The 25,900-nt window shown below is 33.4% G+C and overlaps 1 protein-coding gene across 3 annotated transcripts in view; it reads right to left on the minus strand.

Moving 5' to 3' along the window:
* Positions 1 to 25,900, minus strand: part of SPDYA (speedy/RINGO cell cycle regulator family member A) — a 32,663-nt gene extending 6,763 nt beyond the window's left edge. Inside the window, exons 1-6 of one of the 3 annotated variants that reach the window (XM_039887501.1) lie at positions 21,565 to 25,900; positions 20,394 to 20,646; positions 18,314 to 18,372; positions 16,343 to 16,428; positions 11,679 to 11,850; positions 2,037 to 2,331 (exon numbers count right to left, since the gene is read on the minus strand). In XM_039887501.1, the coding sequence (XP_039743435.1) occupies positions 2,037 to 2,331; positions 11,679 to 11,850; positions 16,343 to 16,428; positions 18,314 to 18,372; positions 20,394 to 20,646; positions 21,565 to 21,717 (1,018 nt within the window). In that variant the 5' untranslated portion in view covers positions 21,718 to 25,900. Of the gene's footprint in view, positions 1 to 1,705; positions 2,332 to 11,678; positions 11,851 to 16,342; positions 16,429 to 18,313; positions 18,373 to 20,393 lie in introns of those variants that run through there. The other 2 variants (XM_039887500.1, XM_039887499.1) reach the window with 2 other exon arrangements.

Raw genomic sequence — 25,900 nt, forward strand, 5'->3', positions numbered from 1 at the left:
TATGCAAATAAATTATGGTACTTATACCACGTCATTATTTAAAATCAAGTTTTCGAATATTAAATAATGACATGGGAAATGCTTGATGATAAGTGAAAAAAAGCAGGCCTAGGTATAGTATGGTTCTAATTTTTTTTTTTTAAATAGAAAAAGTTTAGAGTATCTAAAGCTATAGTCATCAAAGCAGTATGGTATTGGCATAAAAAGACACATAGATCAATGGAACAGAATAGAGAGCCCAGAGATAAACCCACACATCTATGGTCAATTAATTTACAACAAAGAAATTAAGAATATATGTACAATTGGGAAAGAATGGTGTTGGAAACACTGAACAGCATTATGCAAAGAATGAAACCGGACCACAATATTGCGCCATGCACAAAAATCAACAAAATGGATTAGACTTGAATGTAAGACCTTAAACCACAAAACTCTAGAAGAAAACAGAGTAAGCTCCTTGGCATAGGTCTTGGCAATAGTTTTTTGCTGTTGTTTTGTTTTTTTAATTTAACACCAAAAAAAGGCAAAAAAACAAAAAAAGCAAAAATAACAGTGGGACATCAAACTAAAAAGTTTCTATACTGCAAAGGAAACCTTCAACAAAGTGAAAAGGCATGGAATGGGAGGAAATAATTTGCAAATCATATATCCAGTAAGGGATTAATATCTCAAATATATAAAGAACTCATACAACTCAATTGGAAAAAAAACCCCAAACAATCCAGTTAAAAAATGGGCAGAGGAAATGAACATTTCTCCAAAGATACACAACAGGTAAATGAAAAGATGTTCAACATCACTCATTATTGGAGAAATGCAAATCAAAACCACAATGGGACATCTCACACATGTTAAATGACTGTTATCAAAAAGACAAGAAATAATAACAAGTGTAGGTGAGGATATGGAGAAAAGGGAACCCTCATGCACTGTTGTTGGTACTGTAAATTGGTATAGGTACTATGGAAAATAGTATGGAGGTTCCTCAAAAAATTAAAAATAGAACTACCATATGATTCAGCAATACCACTTCTGGGAATTTATCAGAAGGAAACAAAATCACTATCTCAAGATATCTGCACCCCCATGTTAATTCACACATTATTTACAGTAGTTAAGACATGGAAATAATATCCACTGATGAATGGATAAAGAAAATGTGACATATATGTACAAGGGAATATCATTCAGCCATAGAAAAGAAAGAAATCCTGCCATTTGCAACAACATGGATTGAGCTCGAGGGCATTATGCCAAGTGGAAAAAGTCAAAGAAAGACAAATACTGTGTGATCTCATATGTGGAACCTAAAAAAAAGAAAAACTGAATCTGTAGATACATCTGGTGGTTTCCAAAGATGAGGGAGTGAATAGGTGGGGCGGTGGGGAGCAGGGGGAGGTTGGACAAAATGGATGAAAGTGGTCAAAAGGTACAAACTTCCAATTATAAGATAAGTCCTGGGAATGTAATGTACAGTATGGTGACTAAAAACAATACTGTATCAGGTATTTGGAAGTTGCTAAGAGAAAAAATTTCTCATCACAAGAAAAAAAATTGTAACTGATGGTGAATGTTAATGAACTTGTGATCACCATGTCGTACACCTAAACCTAATGCAATGTTATATATCAATTATATCTCAATTTTAACAAATGTATAGAAGAAAACCAATAGTTAATCACTGATAAAACTATATGATGAAATTACAAGTATATTTATTTTCTTAAAACTTTGAATAAAATAAACATTTCAAAGACAATGGTTCAGACTCTTAAAATATTTAAAACACATGAGACCTGTGGTGATTAGGTTTCACTTTAACATAAGTCACATTAAAAACTTTTTAGTTTAGGTAAGCTACCACTAAACAAGTAATACAAGACAAACAGTAGTAACCGAAAAGGGGAAAACTTTCAATACTAATTTAACTCGTTGTACTATATAAATTATCACATATCCCTGCCTGTAGGTCAATAACTTGGATTTTTTAATAACTTGCATAAATCTAATTCTGACATACCACTAAATCATACCTTGAGAATAGTTATAAACTTGAGAAGGATCAACTACTATGTCCACTGAGAATGAGTTGTGTGATTCCTGAGACTGTTTTTCCATCACCTGTACTGTATCACTGGATGAAGATGATGAAGATAATCCCAGTCTAACATATCTTCCTTTTTTACCACAGAGTGAGCAATCTACCGGTGTGGCACTAGGTCCCCGGGGCAGTTGAACTTCATCTCTGTTGTAGTTCCTAACAGCTCCACTGTGATGCACAGAACGTTCTCGTTGCCATATATAATGGGTTGGAGCAATGGCCATAACCTATAGTGAAAAGCTTTCTTTTAGAATTTTAATAAGTTTTTAAAATTTAGTAAAATTAAGTACAAAAATTATAACTCAAGAACAGCTATCTCTAAACTAGATCTAAAAATCTATGTTACTGATGTTGGAAGCAAAAAAGCATCTCCAGATAAGGCAGTATTACCTATAAAATGATATGTCATTTGGATCCTCAAGATAGTAATTGACAAGGTATTTAAATTATTTCAAATAGGAAACAGGACTGAAGCAACCTTCCAGGTTTTTCCATTCAGAATATTCTAAGCTTGGGAAAGACAATAGTTAACGTAAAACAACACATAATTACTAACTTTGGAATGTACAGGGCTGAAAATAATGTTTTTAATCAAAGTTTCCAACTCTGTACGTTAGGTCAATATTAAAACATTTGCAATTATGGCAAGGGATATGGTAAGAACACAGATAATTTATTTAACCTCCCTGTTCCTGTTTCCTTACCTGTAACTTGGAGAGAATTAGTGTCTTTTAGAGGGTTGTCACAAGGATTAGATGACGAATTATTTATAAAGCACTTAAGATTTCCTACTACATGTCAGGCATTGTTGTCAAAAGTTTGTTAGATAAAAAATTGCCTTTCGAGTCAGTACAGACTTAGCTTCTTATCCTGGCACTTGCTAGCTATATGATACTGGGCAAGTTACTTAAACTTTCTGAGGCTCAATTTCTTTATATCTAAAATGGGGAAACTATATGCCTCACAGGATTGTTCTGAGGGTTAGATATGTGTAAAATCCTTATCACACAGTAAGCATTTGACAAATAATAGCCATTTAAGAAGTCAAGCTAGGGAAGTGTACCTACATGCTGACCTCATATCTAAAACTTCTAAGCAGAATATTAGAATGTTACTTCTAAGCAAAAATGTTTAGTTGCAGTTATTGGTGACCCAAAGTAAATGAGAATTGTAGAATTTAAGAGTTAGACAGTGCCTTGTTAATTGCCTAGATCAGTGATTTTTTAACTGTTTTAGGAACCCTAAGATTATTGGGGGTTCCTAGGAGGGGCTAAGGGAAGACAGAGCAGGCAGAACAGCTCAATTGGGGGGATTGTGTGTACAATTTTGTTTGGAAAGAAAAAAGGCTTTTGCTGTTAAAAATGAAAACCGTAAAATCCTCAGATTAAGACCAGTCCCCTCAGAAAATGAGGTTACTGTGGCCTTCCCCAAGATCATGGCATAAAGAATACTAGCTATGCTAATTTTTAAAAGTATATTTTAGGATGCATTTATTTTATAATCCACTTCTTAAATCCTTCAAAAGTTTCCAACCAAAGACATGTAATAAAGTTACATATCTTTAAAAATGCAGAATTAAATAAAGGTATTAACTCTAACTATAAACATTATCTATAATAATAGAAATTATTCAGAGCTACCCAAGGTGAGAAAGTAGAATATCAGAACTTCTTATTCCTTCCATATTAATCTACTATTTTTTCCTCAACACTTCAATCTCTTTATTTACCATGTCTGGAATGTGCTTCCTTTGTTTAAGTATTACCTTTCCCTCAATGCCCTGCCTAAGTCCCACCTTTCTAAAAACTCTAGCTTTCAGATTTTCTTGTTTTATTGTTAATGCTACATTAGGACTTTTAACAAATAAATGTCTGGTACTCAAATATATTTTTATGCATGTAACCCTTTCTACTGAAAACCCCGTGTGCAGGAATAGTCTCTCATACACCTCTCTATCAAATGCCCTCCATACAATATTAAGCAGCCATTAAATATTTCTTAATGATAGATAAAAATAAATAAAAATTAGAGGCCCCTGACATTATGAACCTACAACATGATTTTTATAGGGATCTTATAGCAGAGTCTAGTGAAGAGAGCAGAGGCTCAAAATAGGTTTGGTAAACTATTCTTTCTGCAATAAGCTAGGTATCACGGTCTCTCTACATACTAACCCAGTTAGAAAAATGCATGCGCACACTTATTTACTTTTTAATATATAATTTACATATATTTCACACACATAATTAGAATGTTATTGTGATAACAGTGAATTAAAAAAAGAAACTGTACCAGGATCAAGAGGATTTTGGTTTTAATTCTATTGGCTCTATGACCTTAGGCAAATTACTTAACTTTCTGGGCCATAAAGTATCTTTTGTATGTGAGAAAACAGGTCACTTACAGGCCTCAAATTCTATAATTTTATGAAAATGACTTCTCTGAAGCATTGGTTAAGTATTTAACCTAATAGAAATGTTATCCTAGTTTTTACTTTACCTTACTCTTATGTCATTTTTAGTGATTTTTGTGTGCGTGCCTTTGGTGGGTGTTTCTAAAATACAATATTTGGCTCTCTGTTTTTCTATCTATCTACTTCTCTGTAACCTCAAGAGTTAGCATAGTATAAGTCTTAATAGCACTGATTCTGGAGTCTGCCTGGGTTTGAATACTGGTGTGCTCCTTTACTAATTGTGTGATGTTGGAGAAGTCGGTGAGCCTTTATGCTTCAGTTTCCTAGTCTGGGATTACCTAGTAGCTATTAGAATTGTGAGTTAATACATAATGCAGTACTTAGAACAGTGCCCAGTAAGTGCTCAAAAAATATTAACATTACTTTCACCTTGGGTCTCTTATCTACTCTATGAAGTTTTAAACATCACTTGTATGTGATGACTCATTTTACTCATACCTGTTGACCATTCACTTAAATACCCAATTATCACCTTAAATTCATATGTTCAATACCAAATTCCTTATTTTTCCAATAAACTAGTGTGCTTCTTTAGCCTTCCCTATTTCCAGTATGGAATCCATCACTCTTTCTGTTATGCAGATTTGAAACTCTGACAGCTCACTAACCCATATGCCCTACATCCAACTGGTCATCAAATAATTATAATTATAATCTTGTAACATTAATTTTTCTTCGGCACTGTCATCTATAGCAGTAGGTTTACACCTTGCTTCCTGACCTAGAGCAAGTATAGCAGTTTAAAGCACTTTTCCTATATCATATATTAGGTCTCTTCTGTATACTGACATTGGATTATTTAGTTCAACACATTACATGTATCACATCACTGCTTTCTAGATTCCTAATCTGTAATCAAGTAGTAGCTGACAGAAATCAGCTATGACGATATTGCTCCCTGTAGGCCAGAGTATATAACAAGAATAAAGCTTCTTGATAAAATTTTACCCTTGATGATGCATAAAAGAACTGGAATATGAGTCTAATTCTTTCTTATTAATCTGTGAACCAATCTAGAAATTAAGCTATCACCAACCTAAATAAATTCCACCTCAGAGGAGCTGAAGTTCAAAAAAGTAAGCTCCTTGTAAGAAGATAAGATCAGAATAAGTAGGTTGAAATAGTCTTTATTCTTTTTTGGAGAAGCCCTACATACTTTTTTTTTTTAATATCCTTGCAGAGAAATATTTATTGCAGCATTACTTATCATGATAAGAAGTGGTAAACATCAATGGGGCACTATTTAAGAATACCATAGTATTTAATGATTATCATTGTAACTAATAAAATTTTAGAAGAATTTAACACAAAAAATTTTTTAATGTGATATAATGTTAAGTTTAAAAAGCAAAATATAAAATTTTACATATGGCTTATTTTTTAAAAGATAAAAACTTGCACAAAGAAAAATATATTGGTTGCCTTTGGGTAGTAAAAATACAGGTGGTTTTTCTTATATTGTCCAATTTTTTAAAGAAAAATATGTATCACTTTTAGATTAGAAAAATCTTTAATAGATGTTATTATTAACTATAAAATGAGCCAACCAATAAAAAAAAATTCAGAAAATATCATTAGAATCTACCATTAGAATGAAATATTTATATGCTTTGGGTTCAGATGCCTTTTCACTACATCACATTATCCAATGCCATCATTTCTCATGTTGTTGCCAAGTGCTTTTCTTTACAGAATCACTTACGATTAACATCTAACATAATATATACTTCGTTGAGATTCTAAAGAAGACATTCACTCTAGAGCTTATAAATACTTCCTTCCTTTGATTTGCTTGAGCCACATACATTTTTCAATTGAATCACCCCTCACCTCTTTCCAAAAAAAGGATCTGAAGCAGCTAACAAAAGAGCAAATGATTTTTTTTTTATGAAACTAGGGGATTTCCCAAAAGGGGAAATATAGCTAAAGAGGAAAAGCATACATGCCAGTAATAAAGAATCACAGAGTTAATGTGGTTAAGGATAAAACCTGGTTCTTAGTTTCTCTGCAGCAGTCAGGGTTAAAAAAAATAGAAGACAAATTATAAAATTCATATGGTCTCAAATGAGAGAATAAGTTGACAGTGGTGTATAATGGAAAGAGTGCCGAATTTAAATACCAGCTGGTCCTGCCACTTACTAACTAAATGACCACAGACAAATCACAACCTTTCCACTCTAGTTTCTTCATCTGTAAAATGGAGAGAATACTTATGCTATTTAATTCTTGAGATAAAATAACATAACAGATACAAATGCATTTTCTAAACTAATCAGTAATAGGGACTAGTTGTCAGAGAAAACATAACACTTGAGACATGAAGTCAAGTTCTGACTCTGACACTTAATTGATGAAAGATTTTGAGTAAATCTCAATCTTGTTGGTCCTCAGTTTCATTAGCTAAACAATAAGAATGCTTCAACCCTCACAGGCATTTTAGTGAGGATATATGAAAATATTTATAAATTTATAAAGTATAATGTAAATGTAGAGTATTATTATTGTAAATCAGTTTGTAGTTACTATCGCAACTTGGGTTTATTCGAGGAGACTAAAGAAATGGGTTGGCAGTACACCAATACCAGATTCTCAATAACAAATTCATAGAATACTTAACTAAATTTCTAAGCATGTCTTGCTTCTTTAATGCATCAAACTTCAGGGCAAGGATGATAATAATACTTCTTTATATTAAACCACCGCAACACTTAACTTGCTGTCTTACTCGCAGATTAGCTGTTGGATGACTACATAAGAAAATAGGATAACATCTTACTAGGTAGTTGCCTTTCCTATACACCAACACAACTTAAGTAAGCTTATCTGCCAAGAGAGGGGTAGTGCTAAGTGATCTCAGTGAAGAATTGTTTTAAAGTTTCTTTTCTATTTCATGAATAAGCAGATATGAAAAAGAATTGGAAGCCTTATGTTCCCTTCATTCTGTCAGTCAGCAGTATTTGCTGAGTGTCTACTATATGCTAGGTATTGTACTGGAAGTACAATAAAAAATAAACAAATAAAGATCCTGTCCTCTTAGAACTTATATTCAAGTAGGGGGAAATAGACATTAGCAAGATAAATAAGCATAATGGAGTATGTAATATGGTGGTTAAGTGCTATGAAGAAAACCAAGAAAAGGAATACAGAGTAATAGTGGGAGGTACTACTTGTTATTTTAACAGCTTTATTGAAATATAACTCAAATACCGTACAATTCACCCATTTAAAGTGCACAACTAAATGGCTTTTAGTATATTCAGAGTTGCACAACCATTATTACAATTTTAGATTATCTATCGTCATTCCATAAAGAAAGCAGTCACACCCCATTCCTCCTTTCCTCAGCTCTTTGCAACCACTAATCTACTTTTTATGTCTTTGGATTTGTCTATTCTGAACAGTTCATATAAATGGAATCATACAATGTATGGTCCTTTATGACTGGCTTCTTTCACTTAGCATAACATTTTCATGTTTCATCCATGTTGTAGCATGTATAAGTACTTCATTCCTTTTCATTGTCAAGAAATATTTGTATGGATATATTTTATCTATTCATTAGTTGCTGGACATCATTTTCCACTTTTTGACTATTATAAATAATGCTGCTGTGAACATTTATGTATAAGTTTTTTTGTGGCTATAGTTTTCATTTCTTAACTATATAACTAGGAGTAGAATTGCTGAGTCATATGAAACTCTATGTTTAGCTTTTTGAGGAATTGTCAGGCTGTTTCCAAAGCAGCTACACCATTTTACATTCCCAACAGAATGAGGGTTTGAATTTCTCCACATTCTTGCCAACACTTACTATCTTTTATTGTAGTCATTCTAGTGGGTGTGAAGTGATATCTTCTGGTTTTGATTTCGCATTTCTCTGACGACTAATGATGTTGAGCATCTTTTCACGTGCTTTTTTGACTATTTGTATATCTTCTTTGGAGAAATGACTATTTAGATCTTTTGCACATTTTAAAATTGCGTTGTCTTTTTATTATTGAGTTGCAAGAGCTCTTTATATTCTAAATACAAGTCCCCTATCAGACAGGCGATTTTCAAAAATTTTCTCCCGTTTTGTGAGTTGTCTTCACTTTCCTGATGGTATCCTTTGAAAGAAAGTTTTAAACTTTATGATGTCCACTTTATATTTTCTTTTGTTGCTTGTGCTTTTGTTATCATATCTAAGACCTAATCCAAGGTCATAAAGAGTTACCTCTATGTTTTCTTTATAGTTTTTAGTTCTTATATTTAGGTCTTTGACCCATTTTAAGTTAGGTTTTATATGTAATATAAATTAAGAGTCCAACTGCATTCTTTTTTATTAAAAATTACTAGGGTGACATTAACGAAATCACATAAGTTTCAAGTGTATCATTCAACAGTAAGTTGTATAGATATTGCATTGTGTTCACCACCCACAGTTAAATTTCCTTCCGTCACCAAATATTTGACCTCTTTTACCCCTACCTGCCACTCTCCCCTTCCCTCTGGTAACCACAAATCCACTGTCCGTGTCCATGAGTCTCTGTTTTTCATGTTTGTTTGTTGCTTTCAGTTTTATATCCCACATATGAGTGATATCATGTGGTTTTCAACTTTTTCTGTTGGACTTATTTCACTTTGCATGATTATTTCAAGATCCATCCATGTTGTCGCAAATTCCATCTTTTCATACGGCTGAATAATATTCCAATCATCTATCATAGGACACTTCGGTTGCTTCTGTACAACTGAATTCTTTTGCATGTGGATATCTAGTTGTTCCAGCACCATTTGTTGAAAAGACTATTGTTTCCCCCACTGAATTTCTTTGGTACCCTTGTCAAAATGCAATTGAACATATATATGAGGGTTTATTTCTAGACTCTTCTATATTATTCTATTGAGGGAGATACTACTTGATATAGGGTGGTATTACAAAAAAAAAAAGGTTTCTCTGAGGTGACATTTAAACAGAGTCCTGAATGAAGTGAGAAAGTAAAACATACTAATATCTGGGGAGGGGAAAATGTTCCAGGTAATTGGATTGGCAAATACAAGACCTTGAAGTGGGAGAGCCCTTGGTGTGTCTGAGGAACAGCAAGGAGGCCAGTGTGGCTGGAGTGGAGTGAGCAAGGATGGGAGATGAAGTCAGAGGTGAGGAGAGTTGGCAGACCATGTAGAGCCATGATAAGGACTTTGTCTTTTGCTCTGTGTGAGATGGGAAGCCTCGAGGCTTTTGAGTATAGGACTTTTTAAAAGATTTAATCTGGCTTCTGTAGGAAGAATAAACTTTAGGGAAGAAGGATTATAAGACAATTTGGATGGGTATGGCAATAATTGGGGCAAGAGATGACAAAGCAGCATTTAGAGGTGGAGTAGGTGAGAAATGGTAAGATGCTGGATATTTTTTTAAGATATGGATATGAGAAAAAGAAGTCTAGGGTGGCAGCTTTTTTGGTCTGAACAACTAGAAGGATGAAGTTACTATTTATTAATATGTGGAAGATTGCTGGAGGAGCAGGTTTGGAAATCTATGTGGAGGAACTAAAATTCGATTTTTGGCATAGTTTGTGGTATCTACTAAATAATAAAATATGAATAGGAAATTTGATATGCAAATCTGGATTTAGTGGAAAGATTTGCTAGTTCTAAGTGTTGAATCCTTGAGAGACAACTTTTCCGTAAATCCCGTTACACAACTGAGTTTACAGCTGCCTAAAACTTTTTAGTCTTTTACACATACACCATTAAGTCACTCCATTCTCTAACTCTTTAGATAGTCTGGGCCAGCAACTGAGGTAATTCTATCTCCAACAATATAAGTTAAAGTTATTGCAGTTAAAAAATGCTAGCCATTATATCTTGGGAGTAAGTAGGCAGTCTGCCATGAGGTGAGCATTGCCTCTTGCCTCTGGTACACTCTCCTCCATGCTCTTAGCTGAGTGTCTCTTGGGGCATTTACTCTGAAAAAATCAGAGTGTTCAAATAAGGTACTTGCTTGGACTATTACATCCAAGGATGGCAACAGGTGCACAAATTACCCATCTTGACATGGGGAGGTAGTAACAAAAAATAATATATGACTCTTTCAATGCCCTGTAATTGGAATGAGTCATTTAAATCCTTTAATGAGGATCATTAAATTAGGGTGGTCTTATACACCTAATTTTTATATTTTTCTACTGAATTTAATCTTGTAAAGATTTGGCCTGCTGTACAGTTTTCTAAGTTATCTCTGAATCTTTGCATTTCCCCCACCATTCAACAATCCTAATTTAATGCACAAATGTGCATACTTGCTATATCTTTATAGCATTAATAAATATAATTTACACAATTAGTTCTGGGAAGAGTTTTGTGACACATCCCTGAAGTTCTCCATCAGGTTTGACACTAATCTGTTGTCTCTTTTGACCCATAGTCATTTGACTGGATATGACTTAATTTAATTATAGTATTATCTAGCTTACATTTACCAAACTTCTCTGAACTAGTACTGGCTTACAGTGATCACTGCCTTCTATTTAATTTCTACCCTAAAATTTTTCTTTAGTTTAAAATATTAACTTTCTTCTTTATTGAAAACCAGAATTTTAGATAAAATAACTAATCTTTTAATTTTAGTGTCTTTCTGCTTTATCTTAATAGAATCCGGCATCAAGGAAAATTGCTTTATGTATTCTATATGAAAAGAGGTATAGTTTTTAAACATTTACATTTATTTAAATTTTATACTATGCAATTCACATTTCAATCATGGGGACCTGAAATCTCATATACTTTAACGGAAATTATTATTCAATTCCAGTGATATTACTATAAGATATTTTGAAATATGCACATTACCCTTTTTCAAAATTAGTGATCTTTTAGACAGGAGAAACACATTAAAATAAAAATACTTATCTACAGAAGTAGACTGCTCTGGAAAACAGAAATGGCAATTTTAAATTATTGTGGTATAAAATTAAAACATTAACATTGCAATACACAAGTTGTATTCATGGTAACCATAAAGGTTAATGGTCTACCCTTACACTGGAAGCACTTTAAAAAACAAGACAAGGTAAATTAAATAAACAGAAGACAGAGAACCCATAAAGAATTTAAAAATCTTACCTCCTCACAGCATCGCCTGCTTACAATAGCCCTATAGTCAATTCTATCCCAGAGTTGGTCCCTTAACTTTAAGAAATTAGGGAACAATTTTCTCCAGTTTTTCCCTAAAGCCCATGGAAAAATCTCGTATTTGGATTCTTCTTCATCTTCTTCAACTGTATTAGCCAGATACCTAACAAAAAAGACCAGCAACTCAAAAAAAAAAGAAATAGGTAAAGGACAGGAATGGGCAGTTTCCCCTCCCCTGCAAAATACAAATCACTTATAAACACATAAAATATATTCAACCTTACTCATAATTAAAGAAATAATAGATCAAAAATAGAAATACAGTGAATTTTACCTTGTTGAGTTCTGAATATTTTTATTCCTATAAATCTGGAGCTTTGTTCTGGGATGCAGTTACTTGGAAACGGTCTGATCCTTTCAGGTCTTGCTTTTATGATTTGTTAGGTGGCTCTGGAGCAATGTTCAGTCTGGGGCTAATTACTCCTTACTACTGAGGCAAGACCTTCCTGAGTATTCTACTTAATACCCTGTGAATGATCAGTTTTTTCAGTTTGGCTGGTAGGAACAGATACTATTTCCAGGCCTAGGGGAACGTTAGTCACTATTCCTTCTAATCCTTTCTTATGGTCTTTCCCCACAATCAGGTAGTTTCCTTATACACAAACGGAGATCGGTATCTTGCCAAATACTTGAGCAGAATCAGGCATACACAGAAGCAGGAACACATACTCCATAATAAGAATAATCAATCAATCAAAACTGACACACATAGTAAAAATGACAATATTAAGATAGTTGTAACTATTCCAGATGTTCAAAAAGATAAGTAGACACACTGAAAGTATATGTCTAGGGATGAAAACTATGTGAAAAATGACAAATACATTGAGTGGGATTAACGGCAGGTTAAATATTCCAGAAGAAAAGATTTGTGCATTGAAACATAACAGTATAAACTATCCAAAATGAAACATGCAGAGAAAAATAAACAAAAATAATGAACAGAGAATCAATGAGCTGTGAGAAAACTTCAAACAGTCTAATAAAGGTGAAAGTGGAGTCCCTAACAGGCAGTGGGTAAACAAACAAACAAAAATATTTGAAGAAATAAATGGATAAAAATTTTAAAAATTTGATAAAAACTATAAACTCACAAAAAAGCTCCTAGAACCCCAAAGAACCAACACACATCATAGTCAAATTGCTCAAAGCCAGTGATAAAGAGAAAATCTTAAAAGCAGTGAAAAATAGACATGTTAGGTAACAGGAAAAGAGAGAAGGATGGAGCAGATTTCCTATTGGAAACAATGCAAGCTCCATAGATGACTTTCCAAGAAAAATGAGCAACTTATAATAAAAAAAACTTATAAGACACTTAAGGCACCATGAGCAGAAGCAGACTCCGAAGTCTGAGGATACTGAAATCAACAGACAAACATCAAAGAAAAAGAGGTTTAAAAGCAGTCAGAAAAGAAGGCAAATGAGCCTAAGTGGAAGATTTGAGGTGCAAGAAGGAATAAATATGTGGGTAAATCAAAACAAAGTCTGAATGTAAAAAACAATAATAATAATGTCTAACTTTTTTTTTTGAGGGCATCATATAAAATTACAGAATTCTAAAACAAAAGAATATAATTTGAGGGAAGGGATGATTGGAGTTAAAATGCTTAAGGTTATTGTAATTAAAAATAACTAAGGTAATTGCTAAAAGAATAGCTATAGACCACATAATCTCCAAACAAGTAGAGAGGAAAAAAAAGTGTCAAAAAATAAAAATTAAAAAATCTCAACCAAAAAGAAGATAAAAATGAAGGAGAAAGAAGAAACAGAAAACATGGGACATATAAAAAGTATAAAACAAGATGGCAGAAAAAAAATCCAAATATATAATAATGGATTATTCTGTAATAAAATGAACTATCGTTACACATATCAATAGAAATGAACCTCAAATAAATGAATCATGATATTATAAAAAAAAAGAAGGAAGTTACAGAAGAATAGTACACGTGAAAAACCAAATAATGTATTATTTAGAGGTATATACATAGAATTAAAAGCAAGAAAATGATGACCAATGGAAGGGAGAGGGTTCTAATTGGGAAAATGAACTGTGAGCTTCTAAGATTCTGGCAACGTTCTAGTCTAAAGGTGAGTCATGGCTGCATGAGTATTTGTTTTGTTTTCATTCTTTCACACATACATACATACATACTCCATATGTTCTTTTGTACATTATTTCACATTAAAAAATTTTAAGGGTACAGAAGTATACAGTACACTTCTATTCATGTAATATACACACTGGTTCATGTATAGCAAATTATTTCTAGACAGAAACATGTGAAACAGTTAATGTCCTTGAGAAGGCAGGAAGGTCTTGAGATAGAAAGAAGACTTACTTTTAATTATATACCCTCTTACCTACTTTTTAAAACCATGTGCATGTTCATATTTAGTTACATTAATATAAAATGAGCACCTACATATTACTTTATCCTCCTTTAAAATAATTGTACATATTTTAATATTACATTATAAAGCACCTCATTGTCAAATGTATTCAGTATGAGAGTCAAATCCTGTCCTCTTTGATATTATGTAATTTCTTATTTTTAGTATCCCTGATAGTTAACAAAAGGATAGGTAGAGCCGGAGATTGGTTCTTTACATGCTTGGTGACTAAGTGAAACATGGAAAATCTACAACGTACTATGGTACTGTTGTATCAGGACTACATCATGATTCTACTCTATATTAACAATTTTTCAGGTTCAATGTGATCAAATATCTGCATCGTATACATATAAATTCCCTTCTAATTTGAAATAGTTTAAGTTTTCTTGGAGGAGAGTTCATTATTTGTATAATAATTATGTTCATTCAAATAAAGAATTAAGAACTTCTTATATGTTAGCTATTGAAGGATGTAAAAAGGTAAGATACATGTTTCTTGCCCTTAAGGAGCCTAGAGACAAGTAGAAGAGGCAACTAAGAATGAAACAAGTAACTGTAAAAGAGATACGGAAGAATGATAATTGAAGTTCAGTGTTATAAAAACATATGGAAAGGAAAACATGTGAGTTGGAACTATGGCTAACTGAAAAAATAAGAACTATCGAGTCAAGCTACACAAAAAGCATGATTAGATATAAAATGGAAATTCTAACATATTTTTAATATGAAGCTTATAATACAACGTGCGACGCAACCTCACAGACTACTACATAGTATAAGCTGTCACGATTGGTCATAACCCAAAAGTTAAACAAATCCAGTTTCAGGCATCTAGCAAGATTAAAACTAAGCTTCTTTTGGTTTGTCGTTAATGTTCAGGTGAGAAAAAAACTACAAAATAGGGTATCAACATACAAATATAATACGATATTAAGAGACATAAATAGTATTATAGCTTATTGGTCAATGGCTGAATTTTGCCATTGGCAAATCGCACCTGAATTTGTGTCCCAGCTCTGCTGCTTACTAACTTTTGTGATCTTGGAAAGTACTTAAGTCTTGATTTCTCTATCTGTGAAATGGGGATAGTTAAAAAAATATATCTCAATTCTCTGGGTTTGAGAGACCACAGCTCTGTCTGTGGAGCATTATTCTTTCTCTAATAAACTTTTCTCTCTCTTAAAAAAAAATGTATCTCATAGAGAAGAGTGAATGAGCTTATAAAAAACATTTTGTGGTGTCTTGCACATAATATTCAGTACTAGTTAATACTATTATATTCCCCCAATTCAGCAGCATCACCAAATTTTATATGGAGTTCATTTTTCCCTATGCATAGGGAAATGTGTCCCCTGAATATGTGCAGAGATTGATTCCTTTGATTCTGAATTAAACAGACTTTGAGTAAAAATTTATTCTTCAATGCTAACAGTTGTGGTATTCAACTTAAATATTTTTACATGTAGTTCCCTTGTTTAGTACTTAAAATTACATTAATGCATTTCCAACTATAGCACTAGATCCAGGTACTGGGTAGAAAAGCTTTTGAAATTGAGAGAGATAGTCTTAGTTCACATTGATTCCAGCAGAATTCTGACCTATGGATTGGAAAGCCGTATTATTAAAACCATTTAACAGATCACAAAGCTAGTAAAACTGTCTAATATAAAGTCAATGGAAGAATTGAAAAACAAAATACCTTGGTAAAAGTACAATGTGTTAAGTAAAACAGTGAGTGGATATAAAAGGTATCAGATATGAATAACTCCTATGTTATAGTCATAAATCCACAATGAGTATATGTCTAGACCATTTTCCACAAGCTATTCAATGTAAAGGGGCAATCATGATAATTTTTACTATATAGTAATTGGAAATTTCAAAGAGAATATTCTGGCTTTTAAAAAAAATCTAAGTTCAAATGAGAAGAATTTGGGGTAATTTATATGGAGACTGAAAAATGTAAAAGGTATAATACAAACTCAAGTGGAATATTGAATAATAAATCAGGCATAAAGAAGGATAAAATCAGTTAAAAGAACATAAAAATATCCTATTAAAGTAAAAAACATATAGCTTTTATACAGGAAGGCCTATTAAGAGATATACATCAGGTTTTAAACAGCCTGTTTTAAATAAAGTATATACATTATTATAAATAACTATAACAAAAATCATTTAGTATAAAGCATACTTACAGAGCAATAAAGAAATTTATCCTGGTATGCTCATTTATAGTAAATTTAGCCCTCTTGAAATAAACAAAGGTCATAGCCAAAAGATACTAGAGAAAAAAGTTAAAAATTAATGTTAATGTTTTGCTTTCGTAAGTAAAACTACTTTAAAAGTTACCTTTAAAATGAATAAGCTAAAACGATAAAGCATTATTTATCCTTATTAAAGAATTACCTATTTATTTGGGTCCTTATTTTTTGGTTTCCTGTAATCCATGTGAATAGTGAGAAATAGTTCTTGACCATTTATCATGATTAAAACTAGAATGAACTCCTAAATTTTATTGCCAATATTTTTTGAACCAAAAATCTAATTTTTTTCTATCTTAAATTTCAAACCTATAGAGAAGTTGAAATATAATAAAATGAATAACCATACATCTTTTACCTAGATTCACCAGTTGTTAAAATGTTGTCACAATGGCTTGATATATGCATATATTAATATTTTTTCCCCCGAGATTTTTTCCCCAAGCCTTTTGAGATAGACATCCATATTCTTTTTAAAGTAATCTTTTAAAATAATGTCTAATCATAAATTAGAATGACATGGCTCTATTTCCACTGAAAATAGTATTTTAAATATATTATTAGAAAGACATTTCTAGCCTAGCATTAGGATGCTATGCCAGGTTCTGCCTGTTCAAATTAAAAACAAGTTGTAATATTCATGTTTTAGATTTCCTCTCATAAAATGCCTATTTGTCTCATCTTCACAGGATTGGCCACAAAGGAGAGTTCAAGTTTTTAATGTAATTTTTAGTAGAGGACTCTTGAAAGTGTTAAGAACAGTGCTCCTGGTATGTTACTTTATAAGCACTGCCCCCTGCTGTCCCACAACTTTAATTGCTGTAATGCACGTAAAAGTGTAAAGTTTAAAACTACACCACACGAACTAGATATTCGATATTAAGGCATTACTGTTAATTTTTAAACGTGTTAGTGACGTTGTGATTATATTTTAAGATATCTCATCTTTTAGAGATATATCTTGAAATATTTATGGATAAAATGCTAGGATGTCTAGGATCTGCTTTTGGGGAGAGGGAGCAGAAAAAACAAGAATGGCCAATAGTTGATTGTTGTGGCATGCTACAACATGGATGTTAGGCACATGGAGGATTTTTGTTCTAATCTTTCTACCCTAAGTTGTGTTTGGTTGAAATTTTCCAAAATTATATTTCCAAAATAAAAACGTCTCCAATTTTGTTATTTTAAATTTAAAGTTAAAAACTTCACATCAGTATTAACTTAGTGGGTATTTAATTATAAGCTAGTCTTCCATTCATTCCCTTTTCTGTTGGTTGGCACATTATTTTAAGTGTGATGTGAAGTCATGCTGAATTTTTGGAAATGACTACCTGATCTAAGATGGCATTTATGAAGACGAAACCATAACTGTTCAGTTAAATCTAAAGAGTATGGAAACATCATGGTCCCTCTTATATGAGTTAGCATCATGATTTTTTAAACATTGATTCCTAAATAAAGAACATGATAAGCTAATTTTACTCTACAAGATTATTGTGATTTATCTAAATTACCTACAAAATATTAAAACGTATAACAGACTGCTGTAGTGGAATGAATCTCAGAGTATTCTTTCTCCATAGCCTAATAGAAGGTAATAAATTCTGATCAAAACATATAAAGTCCATACTGATTCTTGTTTTCAATCAAACAGATATAGCCTTAAGGTCATTTAAATCTGATCAATAATATTCTACAATTTCTCAAAATATAGAATCTATGGTATGTGCTAATTTCAAAAAAAAAATTAATGTGTAAGAATTCCACTTTGAAGGAGTAATGCAGGCTAGTTCTTTTCCTAACCTTAATTAATAAGATAGAAAATTCTTATAAGGTTTCACTGAAGTTCTGATGGTCTAATAACATAATAATGATGGTTAATGCTTATATTGTCACCAAATTTACCTTGTCTGCAATTTTACAGCAGCAGTCCATCCACAAGAAATCTTGAATTAAATCGTCATCTACAATAAAATACAACTATAACTTGTCTTTTAAAGATAAAATGTTTCTTTTTGAAGAATCAATTACTACATGAGATTATAAATGATGCTTAGAAATCAAATTCAAATGGTTGACCAGTATTGTCCAAGGTGTAGTTTTCAGTTCGTAGGTTTGTTTACCATTGCAAGCATTATACAACAAGCTACTGCTTTCTTCTTTTTCCCCATCTGACTTGCCTAGCTCGGACTGGAATGGTAAAAGTGGTTGATTTATTGAATACTACAAGAGCTCTTTGAGAAATAGTCTTGGGTAACTCTAAATTAGCTCTGTTACTTTCCAAAATTAATCTTTAACAGGTAGAAATGGAATCTCATAAAAGAAAATTCAGTCTTTAAGCAATAATGACAATGAATACTGTTTTCTAAATAGGTTTTACTTTTTCTACTACTTTCTCTTTTTAAGTCCCAGGGTATTTTTAGTTTTGGATTCCTCTCTCTCCCTACTTATCTCTGTCCAATTATCTATTATCCAATACCCATGAAAATGTCTACACAAATAAAATTCATAATTTATTATTGTCACAAAAGATCAACAAAGAAAATACTGTTAAAAAAGAATAACATTCTAAAGGTCTACTATATGGTGACAGAAGGAAATTTAACTTTGGGTGGTGAACGCACAATGCAATTATACATATGATGTATTATTGGATTGTACACTTGAAACCTATATAATTTTATTAATCAACATCAATTAAAAAAATAACATCCAAAAAGGTCAAAAACATTTATTTCAATTTTAAATGGCTAAAATATATAACCCCCAAACATGTGGGTAGTTGCAGAATATAATCTGAGAAAATCTGCTTTTCTCCATTTCCCCCTTTCAATTTAACAAAGCTTAACTTCTTTATATGAATTTTTGAATCCTAGAAATATTGTAGTCAAATATATGAAAAGCTCCAATAAGTACTAATTTTTTGAGAATTTCTTCTTTAATTCCATTTCTATTTCATAAATTATCTAAAATGGTAGAGTTGAGTATTTTCACTTATTTCTCATGTTCAGTTATGAATAGTAAATTAGTTTGTGGGTAATAATTTTGCTCTACTCTTAATAGAGAGGGAAACCCGGATTAACAGCATTCTAGATCCTGAGAACATCCTCATAGTTCAATGTTTTTCTCCTTATATTACTTATATTTTTTTATTTTATTTTTGCTTTTCCTTAAATGTTAACCAGTTTGCTGTTTTTTTTTTTTTCTTTAAATTTCTGTCCTTTAAGGTCAAATACTCTTATCCTCAACTCTTGCCTCTGACTCACATCTGACTTTCTCTATTAATAAGAAAGCTTGTTACCTGGATTTACAGACTTGCCTTGATTCATTCCCATAGTTATTTACCAGAATCTGTCTATCCACTTTTATTCAATCTACATACTATCTTTAAAAAAAAAAAAAAAAAAAAAAAATCCCTTTCTCTTTCTTGGCCAGTAGAAGTACTATAAAGAAGTTTCTTTTCAGTGATTTTTAAGAAATTTATCATCAAAGTAGCACTCACTGTCTCATGACCTGAACAAATTCAAATCCAATTTTATTATCTGAGTATGATGATAAAGCATAATTAATTTTAAACAATATTCCCCAGATATAATACTGAGATTTCTCAAGGTTGACTAAACTTCCCAGTTTGGTCAGTTTTAGCACCGAAAGTCTTAGGAAACCCCTTGAACTAGGTCAGTTGGCTCAGCTAAGATTTTTACATAGTATTTTATTTTAGGTCAAAGAAAATTCATGCTATGAACTTGAACTGCTCAGAATTTACATTTGATACTTGGATTTAAGTAGTCTAGAAGTGAGATGAGTCTGAATTTCTAATCTAAAAGAAATATAAATAAAACCTAACATTAAAGACTAACAAATTTGATTTAAGAAATTTGACAGAAAATAACAGCATCCTCTGATTATTATGAAAATGATAAATCTTTAGATTCTCATTTTAAAGTACTTTCTAATGATCACTATTACAATATTTTAAACTTACCAAATAATTTAAAGAAAGCAGTCATTTCCTGACGCTGTATAACTAGGCAGGGTCCTTTGGGGCGTTTAGACTTGTTGCTATTATGTGCATTTTTTTCAGATGCTGGCCAACTATCTTTAAAAATTGGACGCTTCAGATTAATGGGTTTTTTAGGCTGATGTGATCTACTTGACCCTGATTTTACATGAACAGTGACAGTAGGTGGTGTCTCACAACACAGCTGATTATGCCTCATTTTGGTTTCCCAAGATTCCTGTAAAAATAAAACACAATTACTTACTCATTTCTATATAAAAACAACTAATTGGATGACACCACCAGATGCAGGCATATGAAATGTTACTGAACTTGCTACTAAAATGTTATTTGTGACAGTGACTCATATGAAAAAATGTTTTTAGAATTCATTGCCTAGAAATGCTATGCTTTCTTTGGGTAACTAATATACCTCCTCTTCCTAAGAAATAAGATCCTGTATTACACTTTACTTTGACTGCTAGGGAACTAAACACCAAATTTGAAAGTTAATTATAGGAACTATGATGGCCTTATAACCTATTTGTGGTATTCTTTTTTCCTGATAATTTTTTATTTTGCTTGTATTGATATAATTTTATCATATGGTTGTTATATACCACCTCAAATTTTTTACAGAACAAAGCAAATGATTTTCAGAACTTAATTATGACCAATATTGAGTAGTATATTAAAAAGCAACCCACACACAAAACATATCTTCTTACTAGTAACTTCCTTGATGTTACAAAATTCACTTACTCAAAGCATCTACTGGTATTTGTTGGAAAGTTAAAAACAATTCTTGCAAAGAGATATAGTATATGTACTTTGAGGGATCCTCATAAATTGATCACTCTAATATTTAAAGTTAATGTGAGTACATGACCATGCTATTTGAGTGGCTGATTATAAGTATACATGAATGCACAGTGGTATAATATAAAACAAATCTGAAACAAAGTTAATCTAACATCAATATTTAACAATATGCATAATCACTACCATGTTTGGTGGTATTTAGTTCATATAATTACTAGTTAATATTAGTTTCATGGTCAAAGTGTTTATAGGATAATAAAAAATGGAGGTATAAACAGACAAAGCAGGAAACTACTCTAAGACCCTAATTAGAACCTCTGAATCCATAACTCACAGTGACCCAAGCAGCCATGCCTCCCTTGGTGTTCAAGGAGTTAGGTACAGATTCTCCTTCCTGACCCTCAGAAACTTCCCTGCTGAAGGAAGGAATGGAAAATAAGATTGGATTTAGTGGAGCTAGATCAGCGCTTTCCAATATGTGAGCCATATATGTAATATTTTTAAGGCCACATTTAAAAAGTACAAATAAACAAGTGAATTCAACAATATTTTATGTAACCTAATATATCCAAAATATTTTAACATGTAATCAATATAAAAACTGATATATTTTACATCTTTTTTTTCATTCTAACTCTGAAAATATGGTGTATTTACACTTACGGTATATCTCAATTCAGACACTAAATTTCCAACAGTTAAAGTGAAACGCAGTCCTACTAAAACAATGAAGTAGTGTGCAGGGAAAAATATTTCACACTTCAGTATTTGATTTTGAATTAAAATAAAAATTCAATTCCTGTAAAATCTAGCCACATTTCAAGTGCTCAATAGCCACATGTGGCTAGTAGCTACCATGTTAGACAGTATAGGGCTAGATTATGAAGAACTAGGCAGAGGAAATTATATTCAATTGATTCTATAATTCCTTCTCCTCCATTTTGCTTCCCTCTTCTCCCTCCATCTTTCTTCCTACATCATAAGGTCCAATCAAATTGAAGGCAATTATGGAGGTAGGGGTGCTACAAACTCCATAGAAAGAAGAATGGGTAAGAAATTGAGCCTTGAGATTTGTGTAAGAATTTTCTGCTCTTTTCTACCCACCTCAGCTGTCCAGAGACAGCTGGAGGCCTCATCTGCATTTTTTTTTTTTTTGAAGTTTAAGAGCAGCCTTACAATCTAGATGAAAAAAAACTAAGTAGGGTTCTCAAATTGGTGTGTAAGGACTAGGATCAGGGTTGGAATGTGCCAGAATATAGAATAACTTGTGGCATATCTTCCAGGAGGTATTATTCAATGTTAAGTAACTTAAAATAGTGTTGTCATATTAAAACAACCATGGATATATCATGCAATAAATTTTCTATCAATCCAAAAGATAAGTATCATGTTCATAGCTTTACACTATTCCACTAAAACCCTGATGGATGTGTTGTGATACTTCATATAAAATTTGAGACAACAGAAAGAGAAGGAAATGTCTGAAATTCTCCAAATAGAGACTCATTGAGGTTAACAAGCAAACATTGGCAGGAAAGTTATGGAGAAGGCACTTAGGGAGAGCAATTATCATTACTACATTCTTGGTCCAATTCCACCTTGAGGTAGCTTTTCATTTTGTCCAATTAGATACACTAAGAAAATAAAAGTTCTGATAAACAAGCAAGAGGAAAAGAATAAAAGACATTAAGATATGGGCCATTTCAGGGAAGTGCAAGAGGGAACTAGGAGAGGGAACTAGGAGAAACCGCTCATATGGCAAAATCCTTTAATGAGTTTTTACATGAACTCTACGAACATGAAAAAAGTCATACCAGAATTCATACTTGAATGCCTGAGATTTTTTTTTTTGTAAATAGACAACAGCTAATTGATAGGCATCTGAAATAATTTCTTCTCTCTGAGGATAATATAAAGAGTGAGGGGGTGGTGGTTCACAGAATCACAGTAGTTTGGGGATTCATCTGCCTATATGAAAAAAAATCTAATATCCATTGGCAATTCAGGACAGGCACGTAAGCCTTAACCGCAGCCTTACATTGAGCACTTAACATTCACCAGACATTATATGCTGAAAGCTTTATATGAATTATCTCATATAATTCTTATAACATCTCTATAAAGTGGGTATTATTTTATCCTTATTTTCTAGATGAGAAGTTTGAGTCTTACAGAAGTTGAGAAATTTGCCCATGGCCATATTAATTGAGTGATAAAGCTAGGACTTGAATCCAGGACTGTTCGATACCAAAGCCCCATATTCTTTAACCACTAAATAACTGTTTTAAAGATTAGATGAAATCATGTGCAAAACACTTGACACATAGTAAGAAGTTCAATATTACCTATTGTCACCTTGCCCAGTAGAACATAAACCCAGCTATAAGCTTACACTTTATAAAAATTTAATTCTAGCATTTGCAGTATAAATGTGCACAATAAATTATGACTTAGTAGTTAAATAAGCCACTGCTGTGGGGAAAAAATATGGGCTTATTATATTTTTGCCAAAATAACTCTTAAAAAAGAATCACTGAAACGACTATAGCATTTTTCTGTATCATAACCACAGAATTGAATTATTAAAAAATAGAGCAAATTTAAGAAAAATATTTTGGCAAAATTGCTGGATATTTTGCTGGGGCTATTATCAAATTTCCACAATTTTGATGTTCAAAATTTTTTCCTAATTTAATCATCTAATGGTTAAAGAACACTTTTGGCCTCGACCAAGTACTAGAGTGTTTGTAAAACTATATGGCATAATTGTTTCAATAAGTTCAAATCTGATTAGAAATCCAACCTATTAGTGAATAAAACAATACACTCCAATGAAGCGGTGACAATAAATGGAAACTAGATTGAACAAAATTAAAGGAGTGATGTGCTAGAAAATGATGCGCAGGAGGTGTGAACATGCTCCCCTCCCCCCCTTTTAAATGTGGCAATTAGAAGAAAATGACCAGCAGCTAGAAGAGACAATAGTTAAATGAGGATTTTTTTTTTTTTAAGACAGGATTCTTAAATGCATCTGACCGCATAAGGGAAGAGCTAGTTGAGAATATATGTTAAAATACTGAAGAACAGACCTAGATTAAGACGATGCTGTCTCACTAACTTTGTGAACTGAGGCTATTTAACTTCTGGGACCCGCAATTCCTCACTTAACGTATGATGTGAAATAATAACAGCAACTATGTTTTTTTAGAACCCAGTACATAGTAAGTATTCAGTAAAAATTACCTATTATTAGGCGTTGTTAATAATACATATTTTGTAGGGTTGATGAGGAAAGGAACATGCGCATGGATAATGCCTAGCACAGTGCTGAATGCTTAGCAAATACTCAATACAGAGCAGGACTATTATTAACTTTTATACAAGAAGAGTGTCTTTCAAGGAAAGAAGAGTTGGAATATGAAAGCCAAATTTCAACTAATAAATATAACTTAAATGTTAAAAAAATCATTGGTAGCAACATTATAGGTATTTAAAAATGTGCTTAAGTTAGAGAATAAAATTTGTAAATAAGAACAATTTTAACACAGCATGGGTTTAATCAGTCTTTCAATGTTAAATTACTTCATGAGTTGTTTTGTTTTTTAATCGAAGCTAGTTGGCCTCTAGTGGCACTGAAAATGCAAGAAAAGGATTCTGTAAGTTTTGAGAAATGAACTAAAGGCGTAGCACTGAGACACAGCAGCTCAGATCTCAAGATTCTGGTGCAGACGCTCCTGGGAAAAAAAGATGCGTTTAATGCGACACAAGTAAAAAGAGGCAGGACAATCAAAATACCACGCCCCCCACCCCAAAACAATAAAGGCCGGCGGGCAGGCTCTTAGGCTCTTTCATCAAGCCCTTTCTTCCCGGCAGGCAGGTGGGCGACCCGGAGCCCGCGGAACTAGAACTCACCCAGGCCGTCGGAGGGAGGCCGCGGCAGGACCCTCGGGGAACGGGAACGAGTCTCCTCTCCTTTGTCCCCTTCCCTCCCAAGCCTGCCAGCCAGCACGACCCGAGAGCAAAGAAACAGTGAAACGCCCACAACCCGACCACGGCAGGTGCCGCCCCTGGTTCCCCGTTCTTTGCGAGCAGGACCCGCTCCTCGCCGTCCTTCCTCGGCCCTACAGCGGCGAGCCGCCCGGTGTCCGACCTCCATGCCTCCTGCCCCCGTCCGTCTCCCAAGTCCAGGTGGAAGGAGCTGGAAGGGTGTGTTCTCGTCGCCGAGAAACCACCTGAGGGGGCTCATGGGCGAAGTGTGTGGGGAAGCAGCTGAGACGCCGCCACATCCTCACACACGGAGGGCGGCGGGGTTGGGTGTGAGGGAATGCAGGGAGCAGGCGCAACCGAGACGAGTCGCTGCCGAGGCCCGAAGCCGGGGCGCAGGAGGAAAGTACCTGCGAAAACCTGAGGCTGGGAGAGGGGCCGGGCGGCGCTCAACCTCCCCTGGACGATTCCAGGCCTCAGACGGTTGCTCGCAAGTCGCTCCACCCAAGCACGACCCGCTCGGAAACCTCCCGCCAATCGGGAGCGAGGCCAGCACGGGCCAATCGGCGCACAGAACCGCCAGCCGAGGGCGGAGCCGGCCCGACGCTACGCTGGCCACGCCCAGAGCCACGGTTGCCAGACAACCTTCTACCGTTATCCTGCCTCGCTTACCTTCTGGGAAAAAA

This window comes from Pteropus medius, unplaced genomic scaffold, assembly GCF_902729225.1.
Source record: "Pteropus medius unplaced genomic scaffold, Ma_sr-lr_union100, whole genome shotgun sequence".
NCBI lineage: Eukaryota > Metazoa > Chordata > Mammalia > Chiroptera > Pteropodidae > Pteropus > Pteropus medius.